Raw genomic sequence first — 12,996 nt, forward strand, 5'->3', positions numbered from 1 at the left:
TTTCTCTTTCCGCACGGATAATAAAAGTCAATCAAGGGAATTGTCTATTAGGGAACTTATAGTTCTTGTTTTATGCAATAGGCTAGCAACCTGCCAATATCTAATTTCTAATTTAATTCTTCGAGTTTGTTCGAAACTATTGTATCTGTCTACCTAGGGAATGAAATACTTCCTATCTGCTGAAAAAAAATTAAAAAAGTTAATGAATTAATGTTAAATCATTATAATTGGCAAAATTAATGAATTAATGTTAACACTACAATAATTAAGAAAAAGAAAAGGTTTAAGAAATACAGGAAATATTGAGAAATTATATTATACGAGTATTATTAATGGACGAAACCGACCAGAAGTAGGTACAAAGAAAGGATAAAACCTTCATCCATCGGCCCAACTTCGTATCTTGTCACTCGCAGTCTTTGTCTCGAACAAAGAATGATTTACCACTTCAAATCGAAGCTAACGTTTTTATAGAACTCAATAGAAACTAACCTTAAAACTCTTTCCATTATATGTACAAAGGCTTCCACAATTCATACATGCACTGACAGTTTATGTATATCTATATAAGTGAATAGGTATTATTATTTGAGCCTGCGTGCACCACCTTAACCCATCGTGCTTACTATCAGCCAAATTGTCGCTTAAACGCGTCAAACGCTCTTGTATTATACTTACATGTAATAATTTATATTAAAACAAAGCTTTTGAAGCTTCGCTGCCGTGAGAATTTCCAGAAAGAAAAGTAGCCTGTTACTTCCAAAGGTCTAAAGGTTCAAATATCTGTGGCAAATAATGGGAAAATTAATCTACCTAGTAATTTTTGAGATTATTCGTACCTAACAAACATACAAATCTTTATTATTGATGTGGAAAAACAAAAATGAAAAAAGAATAATGGTCAATTTTTTAGGTAGGTACCTTTTTTTAAGATGGCATAAATTTTCTACATAACCAATACCGTTTCGCATAGCTTTTCTTTAATACGTAGTTTCCATTTTTTTTTCTATTACTCGAATTGGTAAATATGCCAAAAAAATAATAAGACCCGGGACACAAAGGCTTTACTAGGCTGCGGTAGGAAAAAAGACCTATACCTACTTATATGGCAATACTGTGACGTCTTGTTAACTATACTTAGATACAAAAGGGTAATTAATTTTATTAAAGAAATAAATATATATTAATCAAATGAATAATCAATCGAAAATCCGACAAATGCGCCAAACAGTCCGTCCTAATTTTTCTTTGTGTTTCTAGGCGAAAAAAGAAGAAATTTTATATAATCAAGTATCACACAGCGCTGCATCATTGAAGACATTCAAATATCTGTGCACCTGCTCACGGATTGCTTTAGCTAGCTGAGATTTTTTCATAAAGCGGAAGTGTTCTCAACAATATTAGGGTCATAGGAAAACTTGTATAAGTCTTCCTTTTGTGAAAAAATATTAAGGTAGGGCTCGGTGTCTTTTTTTCCAATAATATCTACCTAATTATTATTTATAGCGTAACACACCTAAAAATTGGTTAATAACTCAAAAATTTTATTGACAGGTCATACATTTTAAATCAACGGTTCGAAAGTTACAATATACATGTTAAACAAAAAAAAATTTTCGTCCGAAGTTGATTGGTAGAACCTCACTCACTTCGCTTGCTCGGTCAATTATTCCGATTCCTATGGGTAGGTAGTAGATGACAAATGAAACGAAGTATTTCATAAAATATTAATATTTTTATTAAATCGACTCATCAATCAATTGTGTACATTTTCTGTATGATCTAGAGAATTCAAAATGTTCCCTTTACATTTTCACAATTGATCCCACCCTTATCCATTATACAATAGAGCTAATTTCAATATTGTGGACAATAAATAATAATTAATTAACAAAACTTGCTAGTACAATACTAATATCAAACTTGATAAATGTGTAGAAAGCCTTCAAACTAAACTCGAACTCAAAAAATAATGAAAGATGAAAATATTGTATCAAAGGAATTCAAATATTCAAAAAAAGTGTATTGAAGATGTAAAGAAATCCTGTTCTAAAAATAAAAATATTTACAGGAATTAACTTAATTATTCTTGCATCACAAAGTATATTAAAAGAGAAATTTTATAAAATAATGATTAATACATAGTAAGTTTTGTTGATTACTCATTAATATGTCATAATTTGTAATAAGCCACAAAATTGTTGAAATATTCACACAAATTCGATGTTGTTTTCTAAAACTAGCACCGACTCAAATTTAATTTTATAGAATGAAGTTCATTCAGAAATCTAAATGTCAGTCTATCTCATCAAATTTAAAAAATTATAATCAAGTTATTATAAAACTACAATCGATTCATTTCATTTAAAACAATATAAAATATTTCCTATGTATCATATATAACCAATCATAACTAACAATATGATACAACTACACGACGCTTTGTGCATTATATGTACATTAAATTGACGAAAGAATTGCAAGTTTTAAAAATACAATTTAACTTATACTTAAAATAAGTTAATGTCTAAATTAAACATTCCATTAATATCATCTTTGGTAAGTCAATAATGCTTAAGACCAATCGAATAAACATTATTGTGAAAAAAAGTGTATTGACCATGGAAATTGGAACGTTCTGTATTGGTGCGTCATGAATAATATAAAAATAGATGCTAGCAAACCCATTTAACATAAATGAGGTACTATTACACAATAAGTTGAATATAATTTTTTGACTCATAAATATTATGATTGTTTAAAACTAAAGTATTGTAGAATATTGATTAATTTCATGCAAATGCCGATATTAAGTCATAAAAATACGGGAACAGCCAAGGCCATTGGGTCAACAATACGCAATTTACATACCAACTTGATCCTGGCACATATAACAAAGTTGTGTCAGGTCATATGCATAACAACAGCATAAAATTGCACCAATTTAAGAACATGCATACACATTCTAAGATCTAACAGTATGAGAATCACTTACGCTTACTCTCATCTAATTGTAACAAATTAAATTAAATAAAAAACATTTAACTATGTACGGGTTCAATTTGGGTCCCATTTATTTTAATGGCATAATAATGATTTCGCATATTTTTATACGAAAAAGAGTTACCTATGGAAAAATGTTGCTCAATATTCAAATTATGGCATTAATATTTAAGGGACACAATATGCACCCACTATGTTCTAATCTATGTCTAAAAATTGTACGGAACTATCAAAATGCATTGAGGAACCACATGACCATTATACCCATATTTACATCAACTACATTATGATCAGAAATTCATTAACTCTCGTTCACGATACACAATACAAAATATAAGTTAGGTTAAAACAAGATATATATAAATAATATTTAGGATAGCCCGTATATTTAACCAGTCTCTGTGAACGTTTCCCTGTAATATAAAATATTTCCAAACAAATGGAAACTTTGAACAAATGAACTAATTAAGTTCAATGAATTACACGTATAATAAGAACAGCAAAACTTAAGAAATTAAATATATTTAAAAATCATAGGCAAGATTAATTGCTGATACTGCCTAAGCATTGCAACTTTAAACTTAATAAACATAGATACAAATGGCATGTTAATAGAAGTCATTGATCTATGTGTATATACGTATAAAATTTAATCACAGCTACATTTTACGCCCGAATTAATATTAGAAGTATAATTAGAAGAAATAGATCAATGACTTCTTAAATAAAAATTGAGATTTCTTTTTATTTCTCATGAGATACTTGTGGAACATGGCATCAAAAAATTACGATATTCTTATTTCTATCCCATAGTACGTCATCCCACTAAAACTTTCGTTGTATTTGAATATATTGTCTACATAAGATACAAACTTTATTTGTGTAACATATTAACTTTCTATTAAAAAATTCAACACTGGCAATCAAATGCATGGTAGCACCAGAATCTACTACTATATTAACGTCAAATGTGTGTTGATTCCACATGTGTCCAAAAATCAATTCAATTCTTTAAAAAATTCATGCATGTGCCAATAGTGTTTCAGAGTCTAAGTAAAAAAGTTCGACGATTCGTGTTCTTTTATAATTGGAAAGCAAAAGACTGAGACTATCAACACACTACCCTTTTTTTTAAAGAATTGAACTCAAAACGTAAAGCATTGCGCTAATACGTATTGCGAAGCAGATTTGTCTATACGCGACCTGTTCCGGGTAGTGCCCGTGCTGGATAGTGGTCCACGATCTGCGTCCGGACCGACCCGTACACATCAGAACAGTAGGGATGGGTTGAATAGGATAAGTCCTTAAGTCGTGCACGCTCAAGACGCTATCATTCGCCAAAATACTCTCTATCACTCGCCCAAACACTTTTTCACACATCCAAAAACTTTTCACTCGCCCAACTAAATACTCTAACATTTAAACATTTAAACGCATTGACTCATCGCTCTTTCTTTTTTTATTTCACTCCTTTCAACTCATGGACATTTCTTAACATGTTGACGTTCTGACGTAAAAAAGATCTACGGGTTCGGTCTATTATCCTTTTTCTCTCATCTTCAACAGAAATTAGATATACAATAATTTGTATGCGCGTATCCATATTACACTAAACTTTCTTTTCCCGAACAACTGTGAAACTATCCTAAGGGTTTTCTATACAACGTTACTCCTACAATGACTGCTTATGAAGTCATCTTAGGAACACTGCTTGTATTCGTCCATGAACCGAAGGCACCTCTGTTTGAGGTCGGTGAATGTGGGCCGCAACTCTGGTTTTAGGTCCCAGCAATCCGTCATAAGCGCTCGGAACACCTCGGACGGACACTCGTCTGGTATTTGGAAACTGAAAAGATATCATCTAATTAGTTCGTTGATCGGTGGAACTAGAACACGAATCAAATATTGACAAATATGAAGTAATTTATTTATTTTTTTTAATTTTAATTTATTGTAACAAATTGACATTTTATTTTCATCATTTTATTAAGAGTTAATTAATTGACTTAAGTGACTTGTGTATAATTTTATAATATTTGCATGCTATAATTCATGGCTGACCACGGAGGAAATATGTTTTGTTTTATACCTTTTGTAAACCCTAGTCAAAAGCAAATAAATATTCTATTCTATTCTATTCTATTCTAGGGACCTCTTTACCTTTCGAAAAACTTAATAACTCGTATATCATGCCATTTTTCCTTACGTGATAGTTCATAAGAGTTTAGGTGGCACTCGAATCTTATGATAATTAAGGTATGTATTTGCACGAAACGACTTCTATCTGACCTGCTTGGTTTTTAAGGGGAACCTAACGCATATTGGATCATGTTTTCATATCGAGTTAGCTAAATGTGCAGGGTTTCTTCACGATGTTTCCCCTCACCGTAAGAGCGCTTTGGGTAGCGTTCAAAACTACATAAATCAGAAAAGATTTTAATAGTGCATGGCTGAGATAGAATTTGAACCTGTGCCTGTGTATCGACACATCACGTACTTTATCGGTTTGACCAACGACGCTAACACATTTTTTTTTTAAATAAACTAAAAGTAAACATACCAAGCAGCTCGCTCGTTGGGCCTCTTGACATCAAACTTGGGCACTTCAGTGCGAACGCGCGAAAATATCTCCCACGCGGTAACGCCGTACGACCACACGTCGCTCTTCGTAGAAAACAGCCAAGGGTGAGACGCTGATTCTGGTGCGTACCTGGTGTTTCAAAAATATACATCAATACAAACATACATTAAATTTGATAATAACATTGTGTCAACATTTTCTTTGTGCTTGTCCAAGTTGCGTCATTTCTCGAGTGGAGCCCGAGGTTCGCCATTGATGACAATCCAGGATGTTGATTCAAGAACATTGCTAATACTCTAAATCTTCTTCGATTTACGAGTTGAATCTCAATTCATAAAGCCAAACTGTTGGCTCTATCTACCCCACAAGGGATATAGACGTGACCATATATATGTATGTATGAAAACACATGATGTCACCAGCCTATTCTAAAAGGAGGGGAAGTACCTAGACTACCTACTCCACTATCCATATATTATACGTTTTTAACTGACTGACTGACAGACAAGGCACAGCGAAAATATCCGCTATGTCTAAAAACTTGAAATTCGTGATGTAAGTTTTTTATGTGGTCTAAGGGTGCAGATTATCTTAAATTCCTACAGGACCGAAAGTTAACGGGTTTATTGTTTGAGCGGGCGGAGCCCCTAGTACAATATAGCGCAGCGCTCACCAGTTGATGGGCAGCAGCCGCGGCGTGCGCACGCGGTAGGCGTCCCGCTCCGGGATGCTGCGCGCGAGCCCGAAGTCGGAGATCTTCACGTGGCACATGTCCACCACCAGGATGTTGCGCGTCGCGAGGTCGCGGTGGACTATGTTCTGGCTCGACACGTACTCCATGCCCTGGCGAAGGCAAATTATTAGAAATTTTCTCAAATCAATAAATAACTGTTGATCGTTTAAACACAATAGAGTACAATAAGTAGTGCCCTAGTACTGAATTTCTCTTTATTTAAGTTTTATTCTTATTTTCACGTACAGTTCAGTATATAAATATATAAATAAATAAAAAGATTCTCGGAGAACCATAATTGAATCATTTTCGATTCGAAAATCAAATAAATGAGTTTTTATAAATACATTGATCATTCACATGTATTAATTAGTGTTAAAGTAGTTCAGCTCAATGGTGTTTAGTAAAAACTTACCGTGGCAATGTCTGTGGCATACTTGAGCAGATGCCAGGTGTTCAGCTTCTCCTGCTGGAACTTGAGGTAATTGTTCAGCGAACTCTCCTCCAGATACTCCATCACTATGAACACGCTCGGCTCGGGGCTGTTGTGGTCCAGGGAGAAACCCAGGATCTTCACTATGTTGTCGTGCTTCAGAGACTGAATATGAAAAGAAAAAAGATTTTGTTTTTTACGGAAACTTGAATAAATATTGAGAATGGGCTGAGACTTGATGTCGTCATATTTCTAGGACTAAACAACAAAAAGTCGCTTAGTTAGTTGTGTAGAAAGAAGTAAAATCAATTTTGTGAACGTGCACTACTGCTACCCCATTCACATTACCAGCCGCATCGGTTAAATAGTCATATAGCAGTCATTCCCGATGGGCCGGGATCTGCTGCCCTTTTAAGAGAGTCTCCTGCACAAATGGGAGGGGGAGCTGGTTCTATTTCTGTTGTGTATTTATGTTCTTATTTGGTTACATTTTTGACCGGCCGCCTACCTGACATCAACCCTACTTGGGGGTATGCTTTTTGTTGAATGTCGATGAAGATGATAATTCCCTCGGACGCCTCTTACGACATCCATGGGATAGGAATGGACTGGTCCTATTCTTAAGTGCCGGAAATCACATGGCACATCCTTGCGTGCGTCCTCCGCTAAAACCTGAAAACCGCTTCAAAATGATAGAAGATGTCAACACACCTGCATAATCTTGAGCTCGTTTTCAAAATCGTCGTAGAGGGAGCCGTTCTTGCTAGACTTGTGATGTGTCAGTTTCTTCACCGCGACTACAGTCTGAGATTCGTTTTTATCACCCTCGGCGCACATCCAGCCTTTGTACACTTCCCCGTAGCTTCCCTGAATTCAAATAAGTTTATTTATTTATTCAGTTACATAATAAACATAAAAACAAGGTATACATGTTTACATAATTATGCAACCCACAATGCTATTTTTCAATATATGTTGTAAAACGTATAAGTTGCCACTAGAAGCTATTCCAACTGGAACCATGTTATAAAAAGTTAATCAAAATTTGAAATTATAACGGTTTTGTAAGAGAGATGTTACAAATGTTAAAACTAAGAGGAATAACAAGAAATTTAAAAAACACTGCGATTTTATGATTAAAACGGCGTCGGGCAAGTCTCGCGCGATTATTACACATTCCCGGCATAAATGCGGAAAGCGTTGGTAGTGCGGTTTTGGCGGGTTCGAGCCCCACACAAGAAAAACTCACGCCGCCGATCTTCTTCTTCCAGCTGACGAGGTAGGTGGTGCCCTGCGGCGACTCGATGGACTGCATGGGCCACGGGCGGTCGCCCAGCTCGCACTCCAGCTCCAGCTCGCACTCCAGCTCCAGGTCCAGCTCGCCGCCGCCCAGGCACGGGGCGAACTGTATTCACAATATGTTGGTACAGAACAGCGACAAATGACACAGATTGAGTTAGCCTCGAAAGAAAATTATTCAATCAAAGAAATATATATCCAATTTTTAAAACAATTCTTACCCAAACAAGAACAGTCCAGAAACTATGTAACTGGTCATATAGATCTACGCCAGCTCAAAATAAATATCAAAAGATAAAGAATAATTCCCATAATTACATGTTAAGAAGATTATTATCCAAAAAATAAAAACAATTAAATATCAAATGTAATATATACACATGTTAATCTACTTACTCTCGTATCGAATTGCCGCGGAATGATTCCATTCATGGAATTGGCGCTGCCGTCGGATATGAGCGATTTATTGCTACCCGCGTCACTTTGTTCAGTCACCATATATCTGTCGCCTGAAAAAAAGGAACATTTATGGAATTCGACACGTTAAAAAGCCGATAAAATCAATCACATTGAATATTATGTTGAAAAAGATTTAGGTGCCTTTTGAAAATAATTGTGTAAATACAGTTATAGTTATTTTCCCACCAAGTTACATTTTAAAAAACACTTTACATGTTTAAAATTAAAAAATATTGTAAAAATATATAAAATGAAGCTTTAGTGCAATTTTTGGACTGACGCTTTGGAAACAGCAGTAGATTTAGTTTTAAGTAATTTATTTGACGACAACCAATGTTATGAAACTAAAAGATATGACAATTATTAAGTGATATTGAAGTGTCCCATAATACTGAATAAAAGTTTTGAATTTGAATATAAATAATGTTAACTGTTAATTTTGTGTATAAATAGTAGTAAGTAGGTAGGTAGTAGTCATTTACTTACTCGCTACAGTATCCTTATGAGCTAATTGACTAGTTAGCTTGGGTTGTTCATATTCATGCGTCGGCACGTATTCTGTAAAATAAAAACAATATTTTCATGTAACAATTTGGTTAAATTGTATTTATCATCAATTGAATACATTCATTATTAAGAACTTATAACCCATAAGGCGTACCAACTTATTCGTTAAATAACATTATCAACTAGTAGAACATCGAAGGGAGTACAACGTGACTTTTTTTTAAAGGCAACAAGCAGTATCCCATTTCCTTTTCCGAATCACCACCCCCAAAACGGCTAATGTACCCATGGCGTTTAACTCATTTTTCATGTGGCAAAATCTCATATGAATTACAGAGGTACCATTAAAGCTATCTGTACTTTGTAGACAAGTATTAGCGAAATAGGGCTCACGTGCTCTTTTTGAACCCTGTATTTACTTGCGGAAATTGGTGTTCCCCTATCTACGTCCAAAAAGATAAAGGAAAGTATATGACGAGTCACCTCTATGCAGCATGTGGTTGATGTCCCGCATGATCTCCTGCGGCCGCAACGGGTCGGACTGCCAACATTGCAGGATGAGGGTCCACACCTCGCTCGGACATCGTTCAGGACATAGCAGGCGATTATCCATCATGTAGCTCTGGAATTTACATTATTGTTAAGTTGGGAAAGTCAATATTTTCTTTTTTTTAATCAAATATTTTATTCAAAAAATAGGACTTCACAGGTACTTTTATAGGCGCTATTTTGGTTATTCTTCCTGGCGCAAATTTCGGTTACTTTCTCACCTCTCCAGTAGGAGGAACCTATCATGGTAAAAGATGCTCTAGATGAATGTGCTTATTTCCATAGTCACCATCAACGACATCGATGAGGAAGAGATAAGAGTAGTACCGAGAACACACAGCATCCGAGAACCACATGCACCAAAAATCTACATTACTTGTTAGTCTTGTAAAAAAACCTAGGCTTTGCAGTCAGTAAGCCTTATACATCTTATCTGACCATCCATCCTCCTGACATTTGTGCCGGTTTTGCTTCCTTCTTTGGGAAATCTTTAAAGATAACAATCCTAAATTTGATGAGGAGTCTTCATCATATAATTGACTTGAAAACTCGTAGGAACATAAATTTTTTTGGTTCATGAGTTTTGCACTTAGCGAAAGCTCATATTTTTTTGATCGAATCTTTAAGTTCTATTCTAGATTGCCGATATACACAGACTTACCTAGGAGACACAATATACCTTTAGAAAAAACATAAGCTACTTTTATATCTGTAAACATCAAATTTTATATAAAAATAGACCTACCTTCGCTGTCAAAACAGGATTCAACTCAGTGGGGGACATTCCATAAGAGAACACCTCCCATAGTGTAGTGGCGAAGGCCCAGATGTCTCCGACGACGGAACGCTTGGCCATGTTCATGTCTGCGAAGAAATCTACCGGCATCCAATGTACACTGCGAAATTGTATAAAATTTAATTTAATTAATTGCTGTTAAGTTATGGTGTTGAATATACTCTTGAAATAAGTAAAAATTTTAATGGCATACTTCAAAAACTGCACAGCGTTTATTTGCATAACCGTCTTTTTAAATAACGTTTATATATGAAAAGTTAAACCCAGTATACAGAGTGATTTTTAATTCAACTGCATAAATTTAACTGTTAAGTGTACTGATCTAAGGATATTTAAAAACGTTAAAAGAAAAATATCGGTTCATATTTCAGAAAGTACGTAAAAAATAAAAGTATCAAAATCCACGATCCTAAATACGTAATATCACCCCGGCCGGCGGAAAAGCGACGCGTAAGATTCAGAGGTTAACGACACAATTCATTCAGCTGAGCAATCTCGACTACTCTGTATATTTAAAAACGTTAAAAGAAAAATATCGGTTCATATTTCAGAAAGTACGTAAAAATAAAAGTATCAAAATCCACGATCCTAAATACGTAATATCACCCCGGCCGGCGGAAAAGCGACGCGTAAGATTCAGAGGTCAACGACACAATTCATTCAGCTGAGCAATCTCGACAACTCTGTACTTTACTTGGTCTTGATACTAGAAAAATAATTTATTTTTCAGACATTTATTTACATGTTTCGTTTTAATTTCTTTTTGTAGTATTGATCTTTAATAAAGCGTGTGACGTAGTTTTTGAGGGTTTTTTAAATGTGAAAATGATGACGTTTAATTTAAATAAATATAGGATCAAACGGCTCAGAAGCATGGGTCTATGTTTAAAAGGATGCAGTTGTTTTAAATGTCACCCTGTAGACTAATTTCTTTAGGTTTATTTATTTCATGAATTATTTATGTTTACTTATACTATAAAGAGGTAGTTTCTTACTTTAATTGTTTGTTTGTAAGGACTAATTTCGGGAAATACTGAACCGAGCATGAACATTTTTTCACCGTTAAAAAGGTACATTATCTAAGTATGTATTTACGGGTGAAGCCATGACGGATCGCTAGTATTTAAATTGCTGTTAAGTCCTGCTTCACTATTTACATACATACATACCAAGTTTTAAGCTTAGTGGCCTTTTACGACATACATGAGAAAGAGATGTAGTCTTATTGTTTTTTTCTATTGGTGCCGGGAACCACACGGCACATCAGTATTTAATGAAGCAATAATCGTTTAATAAAGCATTAAAGTATTTGGGATTTAACTTGGGATTCTTCTTTTAGGCAATGGGCTAGCAACCTGTCACTTTTTAAATCTCAATTCTATCATTTAGCAACCAGTCAGCCGTGGCCTATCGGTCTTTTTGAGACTGTTGGCTCTGTCTGCCCCGCAAGTGATATAGACGTGATTGTACGTATGTATGAAATAATCGTTTAAGTGGCAGTGAATGGGTATTTGAATTCCATAAACTTTTAGGGCACATTTTAAAAAACCGGACCGAAGCCTTGCGCAAAAGCTAGTCAAGTTTATATGTACTTACTCGTCGCTAGTGTAGGTGTGCACACTTGGCCCGGACAGTTTGACGAGAAGGCGGTCGGAGTCGGCGGCGGCCACCAGCAGTCTTCTGCAGCGAATGTGACCATGGACCACTCCCGCTTCGGATAGGTCCCATAGAGCACGAGCCAGACTCGCTGACACCTTCTTCAGGTGGAGAAGCTTCACTGATGCCCTGTTCTTTCTGGGGGGGAAAGTCACAATATTTAAAACATAATGATGATACAGTAACAACTATAAATAAGTAGTGACCTTTTAACAAGTATTGTTTAGTCTTGGTTCTTGTATTTTTTTCTTATTAAGCTTAACACGTAGCCTGCCATAGTAGATTTGCTAATACAAAGATTATATACCTGTCAGTCACCGGTGACTGACATGGCAGTCTATGTGTTAAATAAATAAATAAAAGAAAAGAACTATGGTTCTTTCCAATATCTTACTAACATTATAAATGCGAAAGTTTGTGAGTTTGTATGTATGGATGATTGTTCACGCAAACACTAATAAACCGATTACGATGAAATTTGGTATGTCGCTAAAGACCCAGAATAACACATAAGAGCAATTTTTTATCCCGGAGTCTCCGCGGAATTTCACGCGAACAAGTCGCGGGCGGCCTCTTGTATTTAGTAATATAATTATTAATTTGGTTACTGATCCAATTGAGTCCACAAAATATGTTCTGCGGGTTTATTTACGAACGCTAACAATGACAAGGCATGTCTTATATCTTCTCTTATAGTATATAAAGACTTAAACATTCGTGAAAAGACCCACGCTCCCTTTAGTGCAGCTAAATCTCAAGGAAGGATGGGCTGAATGGACTTATTTTGGCCTTTGAATATTTGAAAATCTAGAGGAAATCAAAAGTAATATTTACAATTTTTTTTTCTATTAGAGCCGTATGGTTCCCGGCATTGATGTCGTAAAACGCGACTAATGGATAGGCTTACAAACATGGGATTCTTCTTTTGGGCGATGAGCTGGCAACATGTCACTTTTTGAGTCTTAATTCCAACATTCAGC

General features: G+C 35.2%; 1 protein-coding gene across 1 annotated transcript in view; it reads right to left on the bottom strand.

Moving 5' to 3' along the window:
* Positions 1 to 1,726: 1,726 nt before the first annotated feature.
* LOC106132730 (tyrosine-protein kinase hopscotch) overlaps positions 1,727 to 12,996 on the bottom strand; it is a 37,264-nt gene continuing 25,994 nt past the window's right edge. Inside the window, exons 12-22 of the mRNA XM_013332246.2 lie at positions 11,957 to 12,154; positions 10,310 to 10,460; positions 9,499 to 9,637; positions 8,995 to 9,066; positions 8,446 to 8,558; positions 8,000 to 8,155; positions 7,462 to 7,617; positions 6,733 to 6,915; positions 6,258 to 6,427; positions 5,564 to 5,713; positions 1,727 to 4,849 (exon numbers count right to left, since the gene is read on the bottom strand). Coding sequence (XP_013187700.1) covers positions 4,702 to 4,849; positions 5,564 to 5,713; positions 6,258 to 6,427; positions 6,733 to 6,915; positions 7,462 to 7,617; positions 8,000 to 8,155; positions 8,446 to 8,558; positions 8,995 to 9,066; positions 9,499 to 9,637; positions 10,310 to 10,460; positions 11,957 to 12,154 — 1,636 coding nt within the window. The 3' untranslated portion in view covers positions 1,727 to 4,701. The remainder of the gene's footprint in view (positions 4,850 to 5,563; positions 5,714 to 6,257; positions 6,428 to 6,732; positions 6,916 to 7,461; positions 7,618 to 7,999; positions 8,156 to 8,445; positions 8,559 to 8,994; positions 9,067 to 9,498; positions 9,638 to 10,309; positions 10,461 to 11,956; positions 12,155 to 12,996) is intronic.

This window comes from Amyelois transitella, chromosome 19 (genome assembly GCF_032362555.1).
Source record: "Amyelois transitella isolate CPQ chromosome 19, ilAmyTran1.1, whole genome shotgun sequence".
In the NCBI taxonomy this organism is placed as follows: Eukaryota; Metazoa; Arthropoda; class Insecta; order Lepidoptera; family Pyralidae; genus Amyelois; species Amyelois transitella.